The sequence below is a fragment of the Oryzias latipes genome, chromosome 4, assembly GCF_053564925.1.
Source record: "Oryzias latipes strain Hd-rR chromosome 4, Olatipes_Hd-rR_3.1".
NCBI lineage: Eukaryota > Metazoa > Chordata > Actinopteri > Beloniformes > Adrianichthyidae > Oryzias > Oryzias latipes.
This window is the reverse complement of record NC_136240.1, coordinates 18250408-18274277: the sequence shown is the minus strand read 5'-3', so window position 1 is coordinate 18274277 and position 23870 is coordinate 18250408. Positions and strand designations below refer to the sequence as shown.

General features: G+C 38.3%; 1 protein-coding gene across 10 annotated transcripts in view; it reads left to right on the top strand.

The window, feature by feature from the left end:
- Positions 1-23181, top strand: part of dnajc6 (DnaJ (Hsp40) homolog, subfamily C, member 6) — a 37017-nt gene extending 13836 nt beyond the window's left edge. For 2 of the 10 annotated variants that reach the window (XM_078945966.1, XM_078945960.1), the window contains 17 exons: positions 1690-1825; positions 8070-8119; positions 8473-8621; positions 10021-10143; positions 11097-11230; positions 11995-12189; positions 12282-12399; positions 13291-13370; positions 13471-13664; positions 15556-15906; positions 17236-17304; positions 17869-17970; positions 18057-18194; positions 18275-18610; positions 18746-18894; positions 19216-19392; positions 21212-23181. In XM_078945966.1, coding sequence (XP_078802092.1) covers positions 1690-1825; positions 8070-8119; positions 8473-8621; positions 10021-10143; positions 11097-11230; positions 11995-12189; positions 12282-12399; positions 13291-13370; positions 13471-13664; positions 15556-15906; positions 17236-17304; positions 17869-17970; positions 18057-18194; positions 18275-18610; positions 18746-18894; positions 19216-19392; positions 21212-21313 — 2603 coding nt within the window. In that variant the 3' untranslated portion in view covers positions 21314-23181. Of the gene's footprint in view, positions 1-1689; positions 1826-8069; positions 8120-8472; positions 8622-10020; positions 10144-11096; positions 11231-11994; positions 12190-12281; positions 12400-13290; positions 13371-13470; positions 13665-15555; positions 15907-17235; positions 17380-17868; positions 17971-18056; positions 18195-18271; positions 18611-18745; positions 18895-19215; positions 19393-21211 lie in introns of all 10 variants that reach the window. The other 8 variants (XM_078945965.1, XM_078945959.1, XM_078945964.1 and 5 more) reach the window with 5 other exon arrangements.
- Positions 23182-23870: the final 689 nt, after the last annotated feature.

Here is a 23870-nt window from a genome sequence, read left to right as displayed (position 1 = left end):
TCCTAGTTATTCTAGTTAAAAGGAGAAAAGAGACTTACTGTATGTGTGCTTCGCTACAGTTCCTTGTGTGAGTTAACTCCGGACTATTTGCCCGCAAATTTAACATTTTGGTAAGTAGTTTGTTAGGAATTATGACGCAAATGCTGTTCACCAACAAAGTAGACCGTCAGAAATTGCCATCAGATCTGGCTTTGTAGGGATGTTGTTTTGTATTCACGGAACCTGCAATCTCCCTTCAGAAAATGTTTCAGCACTACTTGATTTTCAGCAACTGGAGTCATTTGCCAGGTAGTACCACTTATAGCCAAAGCTAAAATATGTTCCTTCAAGAAACAAGCTAGAATAAGTTTATATATCCATAGTGTCTGGCAATAGCCACTCTATCAGATTTTTCCCAAACAGTGTATCTCTGAAGGGTTTTGAAGTACTTGACCATTTATCTAAATAAATTGGCTAAAATTGTATAGTTTAAGGTCTTATTGTTCAGAATTTTCTATAAGACCAACTACACTGAGATTTTTTTTCAGCAGTTTTTGCTCTCAACATCCACATGAAAGCACACTTTACAGGATAATTCCTTTCCTGAAGCTTCTTGATTATTCATCCATGTTATTTCAACTCAACACGGATGAAGCAGCATGTTTAGAAAAAACAGAGACACGCTCGTGTGTCATAAACACTGAGTTTAGCTCCCCTCAGTTGAATGCTCATTAATTAATAGTCAGTCAGGGTGAGTGAGGGGACTAACAATTGACAATTTTTCTAAAAGGTCAAAGAGGCAAAAATAAAGAACAGAAAATTGCAAAAAAAATTGTTTTTGTATCAATTTTTAAAGTTACACAGCCTCTTTTGTACAAAACAAGTGATCTGTTGTGTCTCTTTAATGGAGAAAAACTAATAAATATTTATAGTTATTTTACTTAACATGTTTTTCGCTGAATACCAACCCACAGCAACAGCATTCAGATGTGGGCTTGGAAAGCAGCTGTCATTGTGAATGGCAAGCACCATAACCCTGGTGACTGCTTGGATAAAAGACAGTCAGATTTCTTTTGTTTTTAATATCATATGGTGAAGCAAGAGAAAACAGAAAGACTTGATGGTGAAAGTACAATAGCCGCACAAGTTATCATGTTTAAGGGTAGGATTTATGATTTTTTTTTGTTCAGAAGTGATTTTTTTATAAAGCAGAACATTTTCCAGCATGTTTTACTTTTATATCATCATCAGGCGGTGACATGTGCACTAACTGCTGCTGCTATCTTACATCATATTGAGTGGAGAAAGAGCTGGAAAGAGAGAGGAGTGAAAGAATTTTTCAGATTACCAGAAGCCTGCTGACTCAGATGAAAAACTTGGGTCTTTTCCAATACTCACAGACACACTCATGAGCTACAGACAGCTTCATATGATTTACACTTTGGTTGACCTCATCTACTGTGTGTTTGTCTCTCATTTTGTGGTATCTATTGGTTTTTATGTCAGTGTTATGCAGCAATCCACTTGATCACGACTTAAGTCACAATCTTAACGTTCCTATCATTGTTGAAGACTCGCAGTGACTGACTAAATGAAAGGGTTTCGTGACTGCACTGTCTGTGCTGAGGTCTCTACTTTGTCACTATATGTATCTGAGAATATTTGGCTGCCCTTGATTCTTTTTCCCTAAAGCTCCCCTGTTTCCTCCAGAAATGGATGCGAGCTACGGTGGAGGGCTGTTCGATATGGTGAAGGGAGGAGCCGGGAAGTTCTTCAGCAACTTTAAGGACAACTTGAAGGACACGCTGAAGGACACGTCCACCAAGGTCATGCATCAGGTTGCCACGTGAGTGCCTTAAACTTCACAGCTGTAACATGTTGCAGTCGCTTACTGGAAAAAAAAATGTTTGGAGAATTTGAACGAGCTCCTCACCGAGTCTGTCATTTTCCCTGAATAGTTAGTTGGTATTTAACTACATTTTTTAAGTTAAAACCAAGAAGCCAAAAGCCCAGAGACTTCCATTGAGAAATAAATGGCTAATGCTCAGTCATTCTATTTGTCGGAATAACAACTTTGGCTCTTTTTGAACATATTCTTGCTAATCCTAATTTTTAACATTTTTTCTGTATTGAAAATTCTTCAAATTATAATTTGGTCAATCAGGTGCCTCAATAAAAGTATATGGTCTCATGTCAAACATTTGAAACCTTTGATTGACAGATTCTCCCAAGCCCGCTTTCAAGTGGCAACGATTTCCATCCTGAGTGGTGAGAGTGGTTGCCACAGAAATGTTGACACAGACTGACAAAACAATCAGTGCTTACTGACAATTTGTGGTTCCTACATGGTGATGGTCGTATCGTGAAAAAATTGCGACTTAATTGACTACATTTCATTGGGAGCTGGAAGAAAGTCATTTTCTATGGCTGATGACACACTCACTCAGTCCAGGTCTCTTATACAGTCAATGGTTACAATTGAGTGTAGACACTGAAGGTTTAAATTACAACCATGTCTGCCCTCTGAGGTGATAACATTTCACAATGAGAAACATCTGGAAATGGAAAGATATCATCTAATATGTGGTGTTTGAGTTTTTAGAAGTTTAGAGATGACCTGATTTTGGGGTTATTCATTCTCTCAATTAATTCATTCATATCCAATAAGGATAATGAAATAATCACATAGGTTTTGGGCAAAAAACAACTTTACTACTTGTAAGTTAGCTTACCTGCAACTTTAATTTGTATTCACACTCAATTCTTAAGAAACCTGTTTCAAAACCCCTACATCAGATGACTTGTGCATCTTACCTCAATCTTCACCATTGAGTTGTCCTCAGCTGTAAATCCCGGCAAATATGTGGGGTTCTACAGCATCTAGTCACTAGAGGGTTACTGACCCAAAATAATTTGCTTGTTAACAATTCTTTTGAGAACCAGAATCTTTATCCATTTTTTTCCTTTTATCATTTCATTTTATAGCTTTGAATAGTTTGGACACCAGTATACCAAAGGCCTTGTCTGACAATGAGAACCCAAGTCATGTTATGTGAACTTTCTGATGATCCACAAACACAGAGAATAGCATAATGCAAAAGTAGCTAAAGCGTTGGTGAATAAAACAATAAAACGTATAAGTGAACCGACCTATTTCGCTGCTACTCAATGGTTTTGACAAAGACTAAATTCACACTTTAGCAGCAAATGTCTTTTTAGAGTATCAGCTCATTACACAACTTAAATATAAAAACACATTTTTATTATATTTATCATTTCACTCATTAGTAAATCTGAATATTAGAAGATGAAGCCCATCCTCCTCTCTTTCCTCAAGAATAGTTCGATCACCCTGTCATGTAGATTATCGCGCTTCAGTTTCGTCAAGAAGTCCTTTTCTATTCCATCAAGGCCAGTGCTTAGAGGCGAGTCTGTCCAGTTGCGTTTCTGCGTAAGTTTGAATTCGCTTTAGAGCCACTCGACAGACACAGTGGACACTGGGATGGTCAGCGCAAACACACAAATCTGTACAGCTGCTTCATGATCTCACTCAGGTTTCTCTGATGAAGGAAGTCACGGAGATCAGAGGGAGATTTTCCTGCAAAATCATCCATGGTGTTCATTACAGGTAGCTCTGTTTTTAACTGACACAGATCAAAACAAACAAAGACAAGGTGATGTCCCATTAAAGTTTATTGGGACATCACTTTGTCTCTGTGCTCTACATTTTTATGTCATGGGGGGAACATATTAAAAAATGTTTATTTTACAATGTGTTTATGTATACTGAAGTCATTTAGTGTCATTGTAACTGTTGTATTGTCACCACACACAACATTTTATAAACTCCTAATTCAGTTTTTGAAATGACATCTGGTATCTACAACAAAACTCAAGTGTCCCCTCCATGTGAAAGTGAAACAGCTCAGTGTGGCTGGAGGGGGGAATGTGGCCTGCAGAGTCTGGCACTGCTTCGCTGTCCCAGCCTGTTTGTGCACAGGCATCTGCAGCACAAAGGAGCCTCTGTAAAGGCAGACACCCACACAGTTCCTCCAGCTCTTGACTCAGCAAGTTTGATTGTGTTTATTCCTCTCTTGTGTCTCCTCTTCTTCTTTCCTGCATTTTCCTTCTACTTTCATCTTAGCTGCATCTTCCTTTTTCCTTTTTTCCCTTTCCATATTGTTATTTTGTTCATTGCAATTCATTGTGCCAATTGGCCAAAGCACTGCTGAAACAGAGGGATTCATTTCACCACGGCCTGGTGTGCAGCAGCGCGTGCATGGGTTTGCAGGGGCTGTTTATTCATGTGCGTGTGAGTGGTTTGGAGGATGGAGTGGTGGGAGCCGGGTGAAGTGGAAACCACCTTAAAACCTCTAAAACTATCCGTCAGTTGATTTTTGAGAATGGTCAGATTTCTGTGTTTTGTGTGCCGGCTGAATAAGGCTCCTCTTGGATGTTCCATCCACTAACTTGTAGTTCTCTGTGGAGTGGAGCACAGCTGGCTCCGTTTAGTTTACTGTTTCATATTTTTGGAGCACCTTGCTTCACCTTCTGTGCGGATGTGATTGGGATGTTCCCTCTGATTCCTCTCTCCAGTGATATGCATCATTCTGTGATTAATTTCGTTTTTTCTGGGTCTATTTTGTTTGTTTTGATTTTTCCCCACTTCCAGTGACATTATTTTTAACAAACCCTGATTTGGATTTAATCTTCTTCCTTGCACCCGAGTCTCCACCTGTTTACTTCCAGTAACATCCGGATGAAGATGAGAGCGGATGCACAGTCACACCTTTTGGCCTTAGTAGCATTCATTTGGCCCTGTGTGACACTCTAAAAACAGCAATTAGATTTCTAATTGCGGTATCTAACAAGTTAGTTTTGAAGAGTTTTGGATTCCTAGTTATTTTAATTAAAAGAAAGATTTATCAAAATGTTAAAATCTTATTTTATGTTTACATTTAATTGTATAATTATGTTAAGTATTATTTGGACTGAAAGGAAAGTTTAAATTCACTCACTAATTTTTATTTAAAAAGCATTTATTTCAGTTAATGCGGTTACTTAAGCAGGAGAAAGTCAAACCAAACCTTTTTTTTTAAAAATAAGCTCACTCTTACATATAAATGTCTCATCTCAGTACCTAAAATATTTCACTTAAGACTTTGGACTAATCCCCCTGACATCCCACATCATGCACATATTGGAGAGGCTTTAACATATGAGTCAAAAAGTAAAAAAAATAAATCAGCCTTTTGATCTGGCACCTCAATTGAAGATGCCAACGCCCTCCTGCTTTAGAAAGTCTATTTTTGTCTGGACAGAGCAGGCAGCACTGAGAGGAAGATGTTCTCTACTTTATTCTGTGTTCAACTACTTCTGTATGAGTAGTTAAAGCAATTCGGGTGGATGCTTTCACAACCGCACAGTTTCCAGTTGCATGGGGTTCACAGCATGGTCCCTACTGTGTAGCATCATCTCTGCAAACTTTTTGGATTGGTTTGTCAGCTATATCTTCTGGGTTCTTGTAATGTACCTGTACTGTTTTTAAGTTTGATGTTTTCCCCTGTCAGTTACATCAGGTTCAGGTCGCTAAACATCCACAGCTGTCTTTATCTAGTTAATTGTTTTCCTTTTTTTAACTAAACAAATTGACTGACATACACTACTGCGACAAGTAATACTGTTTTGGGAGTTTGAATGAGAACATATAGGGAAGTTAGAGGCTCAATCAGGATCTGGGCGCGAAAATTCAGACAAACATGTCTTAGCTTTGATTTGTCAGCCAATCCTTAAAGTGGATGAAAGGGTTCTTCTGAAAAGGAGAGTTTTCTGAAAATCAGGAAATTTGCAGAGCCCAAGTCAAATTTCCATTGGGCCTAACCCACTTACAGAGTCTATCTGATAAAGATTGTTTAAAGTCATCAGATACTTTGTTGAAATACTGCAGATGGCCCTAAGTTTCATGCTTCAACATAGCAATTTATTAGATAATAAAGATATATTCCTGTAATGGTGCTGCTTGCTTTCTCCAGCCTTTAAAGAGCATTGTTAAATTTTTTGGCTGCACGGTGGTGGTTAGGCAGTGGTTGGTGCTCTTGCCTCACAGCAAGAAGGCCCCTGGTTCAAGTCCCAGCTGGGGGATCCAATCCAACACCAATGGGAGTTTGCATTCTCCCCGTGCATGCGTCGGTTTTCTCCGGGGACTGATGCTTCCTCCCACTGCCCAAAAACATGCTTCATAGGTTCAATGGTTACTCTAAATTCTCCCTAGGTGTGAATGTGAGTGTGCATGGGTGTGTGATTGTTTTTGGCCATGCGACAGACTTGCGACCTGTCCCCTGCCCTCGCCCACAATTGGCCAGGATAGGCTCCGGCAGCTCCGTGACCCTGAAAGGGAGAAACGGCTTAGAAGATAAATGAACAATCTTGTTTTAGGCACATATAGAAATACCAAACTTTGATTACTAGTTGATTTTTTTTCTTTTGAATTACACACACTCAGATGGGCATCTTAAAATTGTCCTCATTCTGTCGTCTTGCATGGCAGCTTTGCCACCATCGGTGTATAAATGTGTGTGCGGATGGGTAAATGGACCTTTAAAGAAAGGTAGAAAAGGTCCATTTACATCAATGGTCAAGGAAATTGTAAACCTCCTAAAAGCTAGATCCAGATGCCTTGCTTATATTAAATTGACCCCCCCAAAAAACAAACAAACAGACAAACAAACAAAAAATCGAATAAAATAAAAACCTACCACAAGTAGGACGCAGTGGACAATCAAAAGCATTAACCAGCTTCATCCCTTCTTGTTCCTGCATTTTACATTTTCAAATAGAAAGTCTTTGCTGCGAGAGTTATTAAAAATAAATAAAGAAATCAATTAGAATCCAATTTATCGTGCAAGTAGGGAGTTGAAAAACATAAGGCTTTTTTGCTAGGGCTGAATGCCTTTTTGGAGTAACAAAACGTACTCCTGTCATGCACATTTTCAAGGATGGTGGTAGTGGAGTGATGATATGCAGCGTTAGTGTTTTTTTCAGCTAAGTCAAATAATATAGAGTTAAATTGTAAACGTGTCTCTCTGTCAGTGTGTCCTGTGTCTGTTTTAAGCAGGAACACAGCATTACATAACCAGGGAAAGAACTGCATTGGGGCCACATGGCATTGCTCCATGGGCACACAGATCACTCTGGCTGACTGGATTATTAGAGTAGAAAAATATCAGCTTTATAGGGATGAGCCAGCAAATGCAGTGAAATGAAAAAGTGTATCCATTAGAAATGGTTTCATTTAGCTAGTAAAAGACTGCTCATGTGAAAATGTACATATGACATCCCTTTGATCCAACCTGGTGTGGTTAACCTAAAAAAACAGATTTCCTCCAAAGCAATGGAAGCTTCTGCTCTAAAGCCTGTTTAGGGCAATTACGTTGAAATGCATGTTGTGCAGTCTGATACACTGACTCAGATGTATTGAATTTTTGGATGCTGATCTTCACACACTAAACCTTTTTATATGATGATGAGCTTTTGGACATGATTTTTGGAGGCAGTAATAATCTTTATATCCTCCTGAGAACCGAGGAAAAAAAGTGTCTTACAATTTCTGTTTTTTTGTGATTTCCTATCCATTTGGGCCTAAATAAACACCTTACAATTTTAATTTTTTTAAAAATGTTTTTTATTTTAATTTCCCAACATGTCCACTGTAGAGGACAACAGGACGATATTTCTGTGAAAATAGAAGTCAATTTGGAAAATCAGAAAAAAGGAGCAGATTAAATCTTTAGAGTGATGTTCACCCAAAAAACATTACATTTTGTTCTAAAACAATAAAATTCTGCATCACTCTTTTGTTACTTGTTGGACCATCTGCTACAGTAGAAGATCGACCGGGAAGTTGAGAGCTTTGCTTTTTTCATTCATTTTAAACTAATTTATAATAGTAGTGGATGTGATTGAGTATGGTATAAATGAACAGAAACAGTTATCGAGCTCTGATTCATGACATTTATCTTTGCTCTGCTTTTGCTGGACCTATAATTTATGAAATCAGTTAGAGCAGCTAAGTATTTCTTTCTGCATTTCAGGTACACCAAAGGAGAGCTGGACATTGCTTACATTACATCAAGGATCATAGGTAAAGGATTTGGTTTTTCAGACCTTTGCGTGTATGTTGGAAATGTATCATCAAAAACGACAAGTACTATGTAGCTAGAAAGTATTTTCTTCTGGTTGTTCTTGGATGGACAGCTCACCTTCTGTCTGACCTCTGTATTGTTTAGTGTTACGTAACCTTAAGACAAAAGCATTTCTTTTACAGCAGACAGTTGCTTGAGGGTTTATGCCATGTTTGATCAATACACTTTACTGTCTAAAGTAAAATTCTTGCTGGAAATGTGCAGAAAATCAGCTCTGTTAAAATCTCTCGAACATAAAAGCAGCTCGGCATTTCTCCTATTTTCTTTCTCATTTCTTTCCCATAATTCACAGTGATGACCTACCCTGCGGAGTCAGTGCAGATTGGCTACCAGAACCATGTCGAGGACATCCGCTCATTTCTCGACAGTCGCCATGCTGACCACTACACTGTCTTCAATCTATCACAGCGCAACTACAGAGGAGCCAAATTCTCCAACAGAGTAAGTACAACAGATGAAGCCCATCATTTCAGCACAATCCTAATTGTAGCTTTACGTTCATTACCAGCATCTGTTTGTTAAAAAAAGCAAAAAGCATTAAATAATTTGTACTCGTATTTTTCTAGTCAATCCAGGCAATTTTGATCTTTTGACTTATAAGGCCTTTTTGCTAATTTCAGTTTAGTTACATTTGAGCAGAATCTGTTCAAAAACTAATTGTTTGAAACTTTCCTTTATTTTCATAAAAGGGCAGTTTCAGACACATCTTCACCCTCAAACCTAATCGTTACGAGTGTTTTTTAAGTGTCAGTTTTTTTTCCATTGACATTCATTACAAGCTTTATGCAGAGTCAATATTTGTAATGCTTATTTTTTTTAAAGACTTTTGCAATCTACACCAGCATGCTGTTTAATTTAGGCCATGTCCTGCTGACTGATGGAGTGGTTCTTTTTTACTGATCAAAGGTTAAATGTTATCAAAGCTAATTTGTCCTGTCTAGCAGCTGAATAAACAGATAGGAGCTGAAGGCCTCTTGTGTTGGGAGTTACATAGCTTTGGACACACAGAGTAAATTTGATTCATTAGTTTAAATTCATTCGACCTTTGAGAATTGACCAGAAGTTCCTGTCACTTTTGCAGAGCATCAGCCTTTCCCTGATGAGTTTTCTAAGGGGAAGTGCTTTCCTTTCTACTTGTTTTGATATCAAGGCATCCTCTAAAAGTCTTCATCCTCCCTTCATGCTACCATTTAAGCTATGCTTTGGTGATGCTTTGATCTTAATGCTGGTTCAGCTTCAGGAGACAGCTTTTTCTTGAATCATTTTCTTTAAAGCTGAAAGAAGTAAATAGTAGAAGTAAATAGTAGAAGTGAATTTGGGGCAGTGCACTTGGTTTTCTTTAAAATATGTATTTTGCAATTATTTGCACTATATCTAATCTCTCTATTTTACAGACTTTGTGTAACCTAATATTTGTGTAAGAACTCCTGAACCGTTGTCTAGGATTTTGATTTTGTCTTTTGTTTTGCCATTTATAATTTCCAATGAATCAAATAAATCTTCAAAATGAGTATCGTTAGCGCAGTTGCTCAGCTGAAACTATAGAAATGTGGGGCTTTACAGGTAAGACTCTGGGATAAATGGGTACAAAAAAAATTAGTTCTTTAATGCTGTGATCTGTCCCTGGCTGCTTATGGAGGCATCTGGAACAGATGACTCACCACCATTGCAGCTGTCATGTTGTTTTGCTGCAGTCACTAATCTCTATCACTTCCTTTTTCTAATCTTGTTTATCTATTTTTTGTTTTTTCTCATTTTGTCCCTACTTCTGTCCGGATTTATTCATCCATCTTTTCTGATTCTTTCCCCCTCCCTATCTCCCATGTCAATCGATTTCCAGGTTTCAGAGTGTAACTGGCCTTCGCGGCAAGCTCCCAGCCTCCACAACCTGTTCGCTGTGTGTAAAAACATGCACAACTGGCTCAAGCAGAACCCCAAGAATGTCTGTGTCATCACTTGCTCGGTAGGAAAACATCACCCACCCACACACCCATTTATTTATTTTTATTTAAAGTTGATTGAACACGTTGGAAACAGCTTTTGACTTTTGATGACTACAAAATTGCTTTAAATTGTTTGCTTGGCACTTTTTATAGATCTGGATTTGTTTTAATTGTTCCTCAAAACACCCTCAGATTATTGGAGCTGTGCTTTTTTGTATTGTGACCCACTTTTAAACCCAAGCACAGAATTTGGAAAACAGTGCTGGGAGACAAACTGAAACGTGGTCAGCATTGAAATCCCTACCTAACCTCTCTGCAGTTTCCTCTGACAAAAAGAGGGGATTAGTCTCAGTTCATTAACATGGGTAATTTGAAACATCTAAAACGTAAAATTTCAAATTGTATTTGAAATTTGGTAACACTCAAACTCCCAAATCAAAAGATTTCTTGTGAGGCTCTTAATTTTTTGAAGTCCTTCTCTTCTAAAGTCTTTTCCTGAATGTTAAAGATTTTCTACGCTTTATGTTAATTAGATAAGTTCTTTCCTGACCGTTTACAGCATTTCTAATGAAAGTTTTAGTCTTACATAAAAATGTAAAGTTTTACATGATGCTGGTAACATAAAGGACCTGTCTGAAACAGATCATTCAGTGGAGCTAACTTCCTGTGTGCTCAGATTTACTCAGAGCTGTATTTTATTTCGCTAATGTGTTGTTGAGCACGTTATTGCCAAGTTTCTGGAACTTGGCAAACTCTTTCTTGCATAATTACCCCCAAACAGTTCATTTTAAACACTGTCTTCTCTGCTTCTGATCACAATAATGTTTTTGTCTCCCTGTAAATCAAAACAAAAATTAGCACACAATAATTTTACTGTAAAACATAAATAAATCTCAGCAACTTGCTTTTTTTTGGAGAGAGTTTGGGAGTGACTTGAAATACCTCTTAAAGTCAGATTTTTTTTCTTTTTCAGGATGGTCGTGCTCTCTCTGGTGTTCTGATCTGTGCCATGTTCTGCTTCTGCCACCTCTTCAATAACCCCATTCCTGCCATGCAGCTGCTCAGCGCTAAGAGACCAGGCTCTGGCCTCTGGCCTTCACATCACAGGTTTGCATCTCTGAGAACAAAAAAGAAAAATGTCAAAGTATGGTTAATTTTTTTTTTTAAATGGATTTATGTTTTAGTCTGTGTACACAGCAGGCATGTGATGCAAGTTCGAAGATCACTGGTTCCTGAACGTGCTTTTAGCATATGGTGTTCATACTAGACTTGCCATCCGAAGTGCATCTACAGGTGGAAGAGGCTTGGTGCAAAGTATAAGTGGTGCAAATTTCATGCACCTTGCTCCAGGCTTTTCCTTTTACAGCTTTATTCCAATATTTGAAAGACTTGTGTCATATAATTCTAGATGGGCACAAACTGCAATTATTAACTTTTCCTACATGATCAATAGTCAAATGATTTGAAATGGACGCTACCCATATGTCACTACCAACCTGAGTCCCTAAATGGTCAAAGTTCAACTGCTTTAACTTGTACTTTGCGTTCAATCGCTGCAGGTTTTGTATGTAGGGACCAAAAACTGACATAAAAATGTCCATAGCAACGCGTGAACGTGAATGTTTTGAAGGTGGAATCCTGAACCGTGCATATACACATTTTTACATAGACTTTTCATTGGAAGTATCGCTTGAACGCACGTTGCCAAGCCTAGTGTGAACGTAGCACTAGACAAAGAAAAAAAGGAACACCTAAAGTCTCTAACTGTATCTGTAACCCTGCCTGATCCATCAGTGTGCAAACCATTTAAAGGCTTATGAAGGACACTGAAACATGAATCTGTGATTTGGACAGTCCTTGTCTCTGTGCAGGTACATAGGTTACGTGTGTAGTATGGTCTCAGAGAAGCCCAGCCTTCCCCACTCTAAGCCCTTAATGATCAAGGCTGTCACAATGAGTCCAGTCCCCTGTTTCAACAAACAACGTAGTGGATGCCGACCCTTCTGTGATGTCCTCATTGGAGAGACCAAGATTTTCACAACTGCACAAGATTATGAAAGGATGAGGTAAGCAACACAGACTCACTGATAATGGCCCTCTTCGTTCAGCCTACCTTTGCCAAACATCTTCTGATCTTCTATATTCTGTTAATGTCCAGAGAGTACAGGATCCGGGAGGGGAAGGTCATTTTTCCTCTTGATGTGAGCGTACAAGGAGACGTTGTGGTTTCCGTGTACCACATGAGGTCGACAATTGGAGGACGTCTGCAGGCCAAGGTAAACAAATCATGACTGATCAAACCAAAATTTAGAGATAATGTTGACATGTCCTGTTGAATTAACAACAGGCCAATACCAATTATTTTGGAGTTTAAAAGTTTCCTAAAATATACACTATTTTTGCAATGATCAGCTTATCTGATTGCTTTTTTATTTTTGGGGTTTTAAAATTGTTGTTTCCCCCCATAATTTAATATATTTCCTTTATAAAGAGATTGATTCTTGTTATCCGCGAAGTATTCTAGAGAAACTCCTTTTTTTTTCTTTCTTCTTTTTTGCACATTTTTCTTTCTTACCTGAACTGTCTGTAAATAGCTTTTTAAATTTTAGCACCTTATTGTTTACATTTGTGTTACATTTTTTTTATTTATTCTTATTCTCTTCTGATGTTTACAATGCTGTCAATGGCTATGGTAACAAACAAATTTCCCACGTATGGGATCAATAAAGTAATTGTGATTCTGATTTTTACATCAGTACATTTTTTATTGAGCAACACAAGGGTGTAGTGCAGGGCTGGCCAACCCTGGTCCTTAAGAGCCACAACCCTGCCTGTCTTCCAGTCCTCCATGACCAGCATGCTGCTGATTAGCTGACTTAAGTCATTCCACCCCCTGATTAACTAAGCACACATGATTTAGGTTGTCATCATCAAGCTGTTTTCCAGCTCCCTTTTGCATCTTGAATAAAAAAAAGGTGTCTCTTTTGACTGCTCAATTTGAAAAGATTTCTTAAGTACATCAATTTAAAATTGTATATTAAGGAGTTTCACTCAAACTGAAATGTTTAGCAAACTTTTAAAAAGGGATTCTTACTTTAATGAGCATGACAGAAAACAAATATTATTAGTATTTTTTTAAAAGTTGCTTCTGTTTTTTTGATGAACAGGTGTCCAACACCCAGATCTTCCAGATTCAGTTCCATACTGGTTTCATTGCTCCTGGAACCAATGTCCTGAAGTTTAACAAGTAAGAGTAGTACCTTGTGCAAAACTTAGCATTCTAATGAATCTCTGTTTAGATGCTTCAAGTTGTTTTTTTGTGCACTTGTTTAATTTCTTCTGTTCAGACCAGAACTGGATGCATGCGACTCCCCAGAAAAGTATCCCCAACTGTTTCATGTGATACTGGATGTGGAAGTGGAAGGGGTCGACAAGCAGAAAGACCTGACACCTCCATGGGAGCAGTTCCCCTGCAAAGACTTGGCTCCTAATGTGCTCTTCTCCTGCCATCAGGAGCACCAGGATGCTCTGGCTATTGCAGGTTGGAAAAACTGGTGTTTAATCAACGCTATGTGAGGGTTTCATTAGCAGATAAACTGTAATACATGTCAGAATTTAGTGCAAAGTCTTTTATAATTATGGTGAAATCTTTGCATTTCTTAATATTCCACATAAAGAGATAGTTTCTTTTGTTGACTTGTTTTAAATAAACAGTGTAAAATTATACCAGATTTGCTTTAGTTTCTCTGAAGCTCTGCTGCAACAGAAAAAGATCCTTTCATTGGTATTGTGAACATTTTCATTGATGGAGAGTAGCCTATGGATATAGTTTTTTTTGTTTGTTTTTTTAAATTAGCATCAGTTTTGTCTGTTGAAGTAAAAAAATATGAAAAAAGTCAACATTTTTGTGAAGGGTAATATCAATGAAATACAATTATTTTATTAGCCCACTCTACAAAAGCAGCCGCCTTTAACTGGATGTGAGTTTTTTTCCAAGAGAAATGACATTTATTGTGGCCTTTCATTATACCTTTGGTTTGCACGGCTGTGGTCAAGTGTTGGAATGGATTTACATGAGAAATTCATGTTTTGGAGGATGCAAACCTGATATTTGAAATCAAATAATTGGTTTAATTTGCTTTCCCTTCAACTTGAATTAAGTTGACTTCATTCATTATTTGCACATCATACTTTTTAGCTGCTGTGGGTAACACAAGACAGCAATCAACAACTGAAACCAGGGGGATCATAAATACTGAGGAAAATGCATGAGAAATTACAGAAAGTTGCGATGACTAAAAGCAGAAACTAGTTGTGAGCATGAAAACAAAAAAGAGCAGCACAAAACAGGATGATGCTATGCTTCTGCAATTTCACACAGGGGGACAAATAAGACAGAAGGAATCACTGTGGATTTTTGTCTTTTCAATCCCTGCTGCTGCAGTGCAACTGCAGAGGGAACTTCCTTTATGTTAAATCTATTTTTGAATTTGTGAGAAAATAGACTTTAGAAGGTGTGAGAAACCAACACGAGTCTTATTCAATGAAGGTGACTTCTTTGATCCTGAATTGAGATTATAAAAGCAGCTAAAAATGGTTGATAGGTTAGTTTAAGGGGAAAAAAGACACAAAAAAGGCTTGGATAAAAATAAACTAATTTGACTCGTTTTTGTTCTTGCAAGATGAGATGGAAGGCTTGGATCTGGAGGGTAAGGCAGATAGCAATCACCAATGGAGAAAATCAACAATGACAGATGTTACCTAGGGTTTGGTTCAATTCAATCTTGCTCTCCCTAACAGGAGATTAAAGTATTGACAAAGACATTAGGTCTTATTGAAAAGTCTGTTTGGCTCTTCATATTCATGAACACCATTGATTGAATTGATTTAAACCTACGCTTGTTTCGTAGTGATATATCATTTTGGTAGAAATCTTTAGTGTTAATGAGACAATCCTCTAGGAATTGGGTGTCAAATACTAAGCAGACTCTTTAACATAAATCACGGTATAACAATAGTTTTTTTGTGAGTTTATTAAAAAAACTGGTCAATATGGAGACTTGTGGAAAAGAACAATATCTGAAATGAATGAATGGAAGCTTTGTGACTGTATAAGAAGTGATCTACCAAGGTGAAATATTGCTCATTTACCAAACATACATCCCATTCCTGTCATAGCAGTTTGTAGATTTTATGGATTTGACTTTTGTTGGTTGAAAAATATCCCACTTTAGTCAATTGTCCTTGAAGCTACCATCTATATTTATTGTGCAGGAGTCCAATAATGTTGCATTAGGTATGACAGGACTAGCCAGCTCCTGAAGCAGTGATAGCGTCTGTTGATTCCCGTTTTTCTGTCCTCTTCTAATTAGAATCTGCTTTAAATTTTTCCACTTCTATGTCTTCTCATTCCGTTTATGCTTCTTCCCAAGAGCCAACACGGCCAGATGGCGAGAAAGAAAGCGAGCCCTCGGACGATGAGATGCTCTCACTCTCCAGTCAGCGAAGCAGCATCAGCGCGGCCCCCCAGAGACCTGAACCTCCAACGCCTGCCCCACCTGCACCCAATGAGGAAGTGGACCTTCTTGGCCTGGGCGGGGAGGACATCGATGCTCCCTGCTCTTCATCTCAAAATCAACCCTCATCAGCTGCAACTACTGACCTCCTGGGAGACTTGTTTGGGGCTCCCCCTCAGCCAACCAGTGGGCCCTCATCCACTCAGTCCACTCCACATAAAGTGGCCCCCAACACTGGCTCACCATGTCCCTCTCCTGCTCCACCAGGTGAGAAGACCTAAAGTGTGTTCAGTTTATTTTGAATGTCAAGTAGAACCTTTGTATCTTATTGGTAAAAATGTAAATATTTAGATTAAAAAAGCCTAAAATTCCTGACTAAGATAAAGCAAACTTTATATTATTTTGTATTTTAAAAGTTTTAAATTCACAAATCTTCATTTTTAATAGAAATACACTAACAGGTCTCCTTTAGAATTTCTCATCTATTTCCCAAACAGGCGTCATCACTATAAGGGGTCTTAAGGTTGCTAACGCTTACCTAGCAACTGTAGGTTGAAAGTGGAACATTTTACCAGTTCATTTGCCAGTTTAACACACACTTGGGGACAATTTAGCACGCTTTTTAGAAGATTCACAAGAAAAACACACAGAAAGGTCCCTCTCCAAAAGCAAATCACTACACCACCACGCAGCCCACAGTTAGACAAATTTCTTTTTTTTAAACTTTCATCCGTATACCTTTAATCTAAAAATGCAGGTTTTGGAAGGCACAAAAAGACGAGTCAATTTGTTTTTATAAATGAACTGCTTATCTGTCATTTTTTGTCATGGGCAAATAGAAATCTTAGTTAAATTGTTTAAAAATGTGCCCCACCTCTTAAAATCTTCAGTAAGAGATTTTTCAAAAGGTTTCTTAGTTTGCATTAAATTTAGGAACAATTTCAATACTAGTTCCTAAAAATGTCTTTTAAAAAACACATTTTTAGGAACAAATTGTTGTTTTGTCGGAAATTTACTATTTTAAAACACTTAAATTTACGAGAACAAAAGTCATGAATTTATGGAGAAAAAAAAAAGTAATACATTAACGAGAAAAACCAACAAAGTTGTCTGTTTATCAGAGCCATGCTCAAAGATGAAGATGTAGAGTGTTTTGTGAAGCGTTTTTTTCTGGATAGTTTTTTGGCCACTCAATGCCAAATTATTATTAGTTTAGTTTTTGGCTTCATCAATGGGCACTGCAGAGATCCTGTAAGCCACCCATCAATGAATAAAACATTGATAAACCATAAAGTAAACAAAGGATCTTCCAAACGTTTGCAATGTTACCAATAAACATTCAGCTTACCAATTCAATTGAGTTTAGTCTGTCTGCACTGCTGCTGCACAGCGTTCATTTGCTGCGCACTGTATGTTAACTTTAATCTCGCAAATGTATGAGTCGTAAAATAGTCATAAATTAACGACTTTGAATCTCGTAATATTACCGGTACTTGGTTGTTTTTTTCCCGGTGGCCCTAAAACTCCGTCGTATGTTTCTAAAAACAAACAAAAACAATCGCACTCAGAAATTCTTATCTCTTCTTTTTTTTTTAGCATTTGATCCCTTTGGTCCAGGGCCCATGCACAAGCCTCAGGACATGATGGGTTCTTTCCTCGGACCAGGTAATGTGGGCCAACCAGAACTTTTCCTGCATGCAGCTCGCTCCCCATCACCCACCATGCAGCCCTCAAGCCTGGGTAAGGCACAGCTCTGCTGCTTAACAAACAGCACAATGCTGTTGTATTGAAACATTTATTTAATCTTTTTTAATCTTTGGTTTTGTTGACATATTCACTGCTTGCAGGTAAAGTTTGCTTTCATTGAGTTTTCAACATGCTGGTTGTTTGCTGCCATTGCAAGTTTTTTTTCATTTCATGTTTTTTTAAGTCTGTGTTGCTAAATGAATGAACAAATTGCATGACAAAATAAAGAGTTTAATTTAAGATGTTGAGAAAATTTTAATGTTTTTGCTTAAAAACAAATCAAATGTCAATTGGAATTTTATCTTCAATGAACTTTTTAAAACATTAGCATTCATTTGCTGACAGTGACAATTTAGCAAAGTGTGGACACTCCAGATAAAAAGTTTTAAAAAAAGGAGCTTGTTTGAGCTGCATGGGCTCATGTCATTTGTTCACATTTCCCATGACTTCACTTTTTGACCAACTCTTTATCTGCTCAAACAGGTCGGAGTTCCCCTGTTCCACCCACAACCCCAAGTGTTAACATTCAGCAACAAAATGCCATGGGAGGATGGGACTGGAACAGATCAGCTACATCAAGCTCAGGTGCTCCAAACTGGAATCATTCACGCAGGAAGTGAATACACACAGCATTCCCATTTTTTTTTTTAATTGCTGTTTGATGTATTCAGGAGGAGGCTTTGGGATGGGGAGTCGCTCAGCCACTACCAGTCCCACAGGATCAGTCCACAGCACTCCCACCCACCAAAATAAACCAAACACGCTGGATCCTTTTGCAGACATTGGCAACCTCAGTGGAAGCCTTGGAGGTCTAACAACAACTAGGAATTTCCCCAATTCTTTTTTTACTTTTTAAGTTGCTTCAAATGCCATATTTTTTGTCCAGCAGGAGGCTCTGGATTCTCCAGCAAGCCCACTTCTCCAACAGGAGCTAGCCCTGCCTTTCCACCAATGGGCTCTCCATCACGGCCTCCGCCGTCTCCACAGCATGGAGGAGGGTGGCAGCCCCACTCTGGAGGGAGCTTCCCTGCATGGCAGTCCAACGCTGGAGGTGGAGGCGGGTGGCAGGCACAAGGACAGACCCCTAACCACCAGCCAAAACCCAGCCCAAGCCATACCTCCATGCCCCACACGTCACCCCAGAATCGACCCAACTACAACGTCAGCTTTTCAGCAACGAGGGGAGGCTCTCCCAGCGCTGGGGGAAAAGCACAGCCTGGGATGGGTGAGCAGAAAGTCTGTCTGAGTCTGTCTTTTTTATGATTGTAAGCTGAGTTTTTTCCCCTAAACAAAATAGGCTAAAATGTTTCTTTAATGTTCCTTTAAAAAAACATTTTCTCTGCTTTTGTGTTTGTGACAGGTTCGAAGCCCAAAGTCTCAGATGCCAACTTTGATGACTTGCTGTCTGGTCAGGGCTTTGCAGGGACCAAAGAGAGGAAAGGGCCTAGGACAATAGCAGAGATGAGGAAGGAGGAGATGGCCAAAGAGATGGACCCCGAGAAAATTAAGGTAAGACAACAATCTTTTCACTGCATGCCGTGACATTCACATCAGATATCCCTCAAGTTTGCTTTCTCCTCCATTTTTTTTCCTTTGTAGCTTGGCTATACCAGTTCAGTAACCCCTCAACCCTCAATAATGAATTTCGGCCTATTAAAATGGTGTTGTTTGGAATTGTTTCCTTTCAAACTAGCAAAGCAACAAATGTAGGTCTCAGATGACCAAACTTTGTCTTCCATAACATTTTTTAACTGAAACCTAAACCGCTAAAAGCAGTTATGCTAATAGTTGTTCAAAATCCGCTCCTCTGCGTCTGTACGTGTGTCCCAGATTTTGGACTGGATAGAGGGGAAGGAGCGGAACATCCGAGCGCTGCTGTCCACCATGCACACTGTGCTTTGGGAAGGAGAGACGCGCTGGAAACCTGTGGGCATGGCTGACCTGGTCACCCCAGAACAGGTCAAGAAGGTGTACCGCAAAGCAGTCCTGGTTGTTCACCCAGATAAGGTGGAGCACATCAAAATTTGAAATAAAAACTCACAATGGTGATGTTTCTGTATGCATTAGTTACAAAGCTGTAGTGTTTTATTGTTCTCAATCTGTTTACTACGGCGGAGTTTTAGGGCCAGTTTACAAAAAAAATGTTTTTAAATTACGACTTTTAAGTCGTCAATTTACGAGAAAGAAAGTCATAACTGTTAAATTACGAGATTTTAAGAAGTTAATTTACGAGAAAAAACTAGTGAATTTATGAGTTAAATTTAAATCTTAAAATCCTAAAATGTTTGATAACATTCATTCATTTTTCTGTACCGCTTTGTCCCTTTCGGGGTCACGGGGATGCCGGAGCCTATCCCGGCTACTTGGGCGTAGGCAGGGGATGCCCTGGACAGGTCGCCAGTCTGTCGCAGGGTAGAACGTCAACAGTCACACACCCATTTACTCTCACACTCACGGACAATTTAGAGTTGCCAATTAACCTATGAAGCATGTTTTTGGACAGTGGGAGGAAGCCGGAGATCCCGGAGAAAACCCACGCATGCACGGGGAGAACATGCAAACTCCACACAGAAAGGTCCCCCATTGATGTATTTTTCAAGTCCCCCGGCCGGGACTTGAACCAGGGGCCTTCTTGCTGTGAGGCAAGAGCGCTAACCACTGCGCCACCGTGCAGCCCTTTATGTTTGATAACATATTCAAACATAAAATTAATTAAATTTTTACAATTTTCTTTTTTAACCTACACCCATTTTTTAGTAAAACTGCTTATAGTTATAGAATATTTTCAATAACATGATTGAGCTTCTTGCTTTCCCAACTTTTCAAATTCCTGTTGTAGAAATATCTAAAAAACAGCAACATGCTTTAATCAGCAATTGATCTATAGTTTGCATATATGAACTGCATAAATTAATACTTGAACACACGTAAAAGACTTGATATTTTAAACAATATTGCAATAATTTTCCTTGTAAAATGGGTCTAACTCTGCTTTAATAATGAGGTTTGCCCAAATCAACCAGAATTTGACTAAACATAATGATAGAATTATGTTTATCATGCCCTTTTCCTACTTTTACTGTTTTACTGTTCAATTTGTTTTAGTTTAATACAATTCTTGGCTTCATGTAAAGTCAAAACCCACTCTATGGTTAGCTAGAGTACAGAATACTCAGATTGTGTTATGTGTAAGTGTTGTATTTGGTTACTCTTAATTGCACCTGAGTGTGCATGAGAGTGTGTTGCCCTGCAACAGACTGACAACCTGTTTAGGATGAACCCCGCATTAGTCCAGTAGTTGGGTTGACTCCAGCAGCCGCATGACCAAGAAAGGGATACAGCAAGAGGATATAGAAGAGCCCTGTGACAGACCGGCGATCTTTCCAGGGTGTATTTTGCCTTTGCCCAATGGTGGCTGGGGCAGGCTCCGGAAGCTGCGAGACCCCAAAGGGGATATAGTGGGTTAAGAAAATGGATGGACGATGGAAGAACTATGCTGCACCAGTAGTCAATGATCCAGTGACATGATTAATAGGGTGATTAGTCACTGAAAGAAAGACAGATCTTGATTAACACTAAGATTTACTGGATCAGATAGATTTTTATAACAAAAAAGCTTTCAAAGGAACAAACCAAAACACATTTACAATGCGGCAAATCAATTATCAATATTAAGAAAAAGGTGTTTTTAATTTTGTGCAATATATCACTTATTTAAATATTTAGGCCGTTCAAACCAGTCTGTCTTTTACATACACATGATTGGATCTGATTTCCAGTCGAAAATAAAAGGACTACTGCATTTTTTTTTTCTCTTCCTTCACAGGCAACAGGACAACCGTATGAACAATATGCCAAGATGATTTTCATGGAACTAAATGATGCCTGGTCAGAATTTGAAAGCCAAGGACAAAAACCTCTGTACTAAAGAGACAGCTGCAAGGAAACGAGCAACGCCAGGATGTTTCTGCTGATTCTGTCATGTTACCAACTCGGATCCTGTATGATGACATCTGCTTTTACGACTGCGCTTTGAATCGCTTCTCACCCAGAGCAATGAATATCTATGTTGTAACTTGACTTAACTGAACAAAAGTCTCCAGATGTACCCTCTGTGTGTGTGTTCTGCAACACTATCCTACTTTTAGCCCCCTGCTCAGCATCAAACTAGATTTCTAAGAGACAAATCAAAAAAATGATGACAGGAAAGGGAATCAGGGAGTCATCTGAAAAGACACAATTCATGTGTAAGGCCCAAATATTTGATTGCATTCATGTCAGCTGAAACTTATCGTTAATAAAATGTTCTTCAAGCTGGAAAAAAAGGCCAGATTGTTTAAAAATCAGCTGTAATTTAGATTTTTTACAGTTAAAAATAGCCAAACAAACTATGTCCAGATTTTTGCTAGCATCAGTTATTCTTAGTATAATCTCACAAAGCTACATGTTTTTCCATGTTTGCCTGGATCTGGGGATTGTATATTTAGTATTAGCACATGTACAGTTCCTGACAGGAAGCACTTCGAAGCCTCATAGACGTTCATTCTGCAGATTTGCAATTGAAGCTCTTTAAAAGCACAAAAATTCAATGCAGCTTAGAAGAAAGATTTTTGTTCTGTCAAAGATATTTTATAGATGTTTTCTCACATATCTGCAGACTTCTTGCAGTTAAAACATTACCCATCAGCACTTTTTGTTTACAGAAACCTTTTACTTGAGTCAATTGGTTTATTTTTCCATTGTATTTCTGTAACGGCAGAGGCACTTTTATTTATGTCCTTCAGGTAGATTTCCATATGGACGTGAGTGCAGAAAACAGCCGGCTCGGAGGACTGTACACGCTGCAGGTGCTTTTTTTTAATCCAAACAGATGTGAACTTTTTCTCCGCGGCAAATAATACCTGCGTAGAATGATGCTTCCTCCTCAGCTTTTGATCCGTTGTTTTAAAATGCTACTGGTGTAAATGAAAAAATCCATGCTAATCAATGACCGTGGTGTGTGAGTCATTGGTACTGTATTTCTGAAAACAAAAATGTTCTCATAAAACGTTTAATTTTATCATTTAGTTGCTTTATTTTGACATTCTCAGAGGGCACTGACAGAATGCTCTAAAGTCTGACACAACACACACAGAAGCATTTCAATTCAAATACAGTTTATAATTCATATCCAGCTCAAACATGTCATCATTGCCTTTGCATGTTCATAAACTGTCGTCACATTCTTTCCCTTGTTAATATGTTCAGGACATTGCGCATTTACGTGACACTTTTTTTCTCCTTGACTGTTTTTTTTTCCAGTTCTGCTTTCTGGATATTAACTGAATTCTGAGCAGCCAAAAGAAAAATGTGAGCTCTGGAGAAAGTTATTTTTATCAGAACAAATCCCCAAATGGGGGAAATGTGTGTCTTGGGTTGACATATAAACCTAAGGCCTCAAACTCAAAATACTGAACTTGAAGATGTTTTTAGTGACTGTGAGAAGCGTGGCATCCGCCTGCACTGAGGACCTCTCTGTACAATTACTCTTCTGTGGGGTCTTACAGATCATTGAAAAGCTAACCTCTATAGTGTAGAAATTGAACTCGTGTTGTTTGAAATAGTGGAATGTATGGGTCAGATTTAAGTACCGTTAAGTCATGTTTGCCTGTCTGCTGTACAAGTGTTACTAAATTGTGTAAAAAAAAAATCTCTTCAGGTGTTTCTTTTCAGCTCTGTTTGCTGTTGCAGGATGTACATAGTAAACCAGTGCGATGCACAGCAATAAACTGTTAATGAAGCAAAAAAAAGAAAAAATATTTTTATTTTTTAACATGTCTGTGTTTTTCCTTATGAACACTAGAGGGCAGCAACATGCAAGATTGAATTGGATTTTTTTGTGAGGAAAAAATTAGCCATCTTGTTATTTGGGTAATTTATTAAATAATACTCAGATAAAATATAAATTAATTTGATATCCATATAACTATTTTTTTTGTCTTTTTTGTCTTTCTAAATAAGTGCAATTTGTTTTCATTTTTATTTCAGAGGGTTTTTGAAAAAACAAGATGTTTGGTTGAACTTGAGCTGCATCAGCCTATTATTATTTTTCAGCTACCTTTGGGATCAAAGGCTAACATAGTTGAGGTGCTAAAGGTATAAATGTGTCAGACCCGTACCAGAAGCATTTTTACAATGTTACCGGAGAGAGAAAGAAGAGGGAAAAGCTGAAATTTGCAGCCACACATCTTTTTTTCAGTTAGTGGGAATTTAACACACTGTAGTTTTAAGTCTAATAATAAACAAACGTTTTTACATGTTAGTGGTTCAGAAAAGGTCATCTTATAAGTATGAAATCTAGCAGCTGACAAAGGTGATGTACCGTTGCAAAAAAAGTTGTCACTTCGTAGCCTTAGGTATAGTTTAGGTCAGAGTACGAAACACGAGAATACAGAAATGAACTCAACAAATATCTACATTTTTATTCTGCCTATATGTCCTTTTTG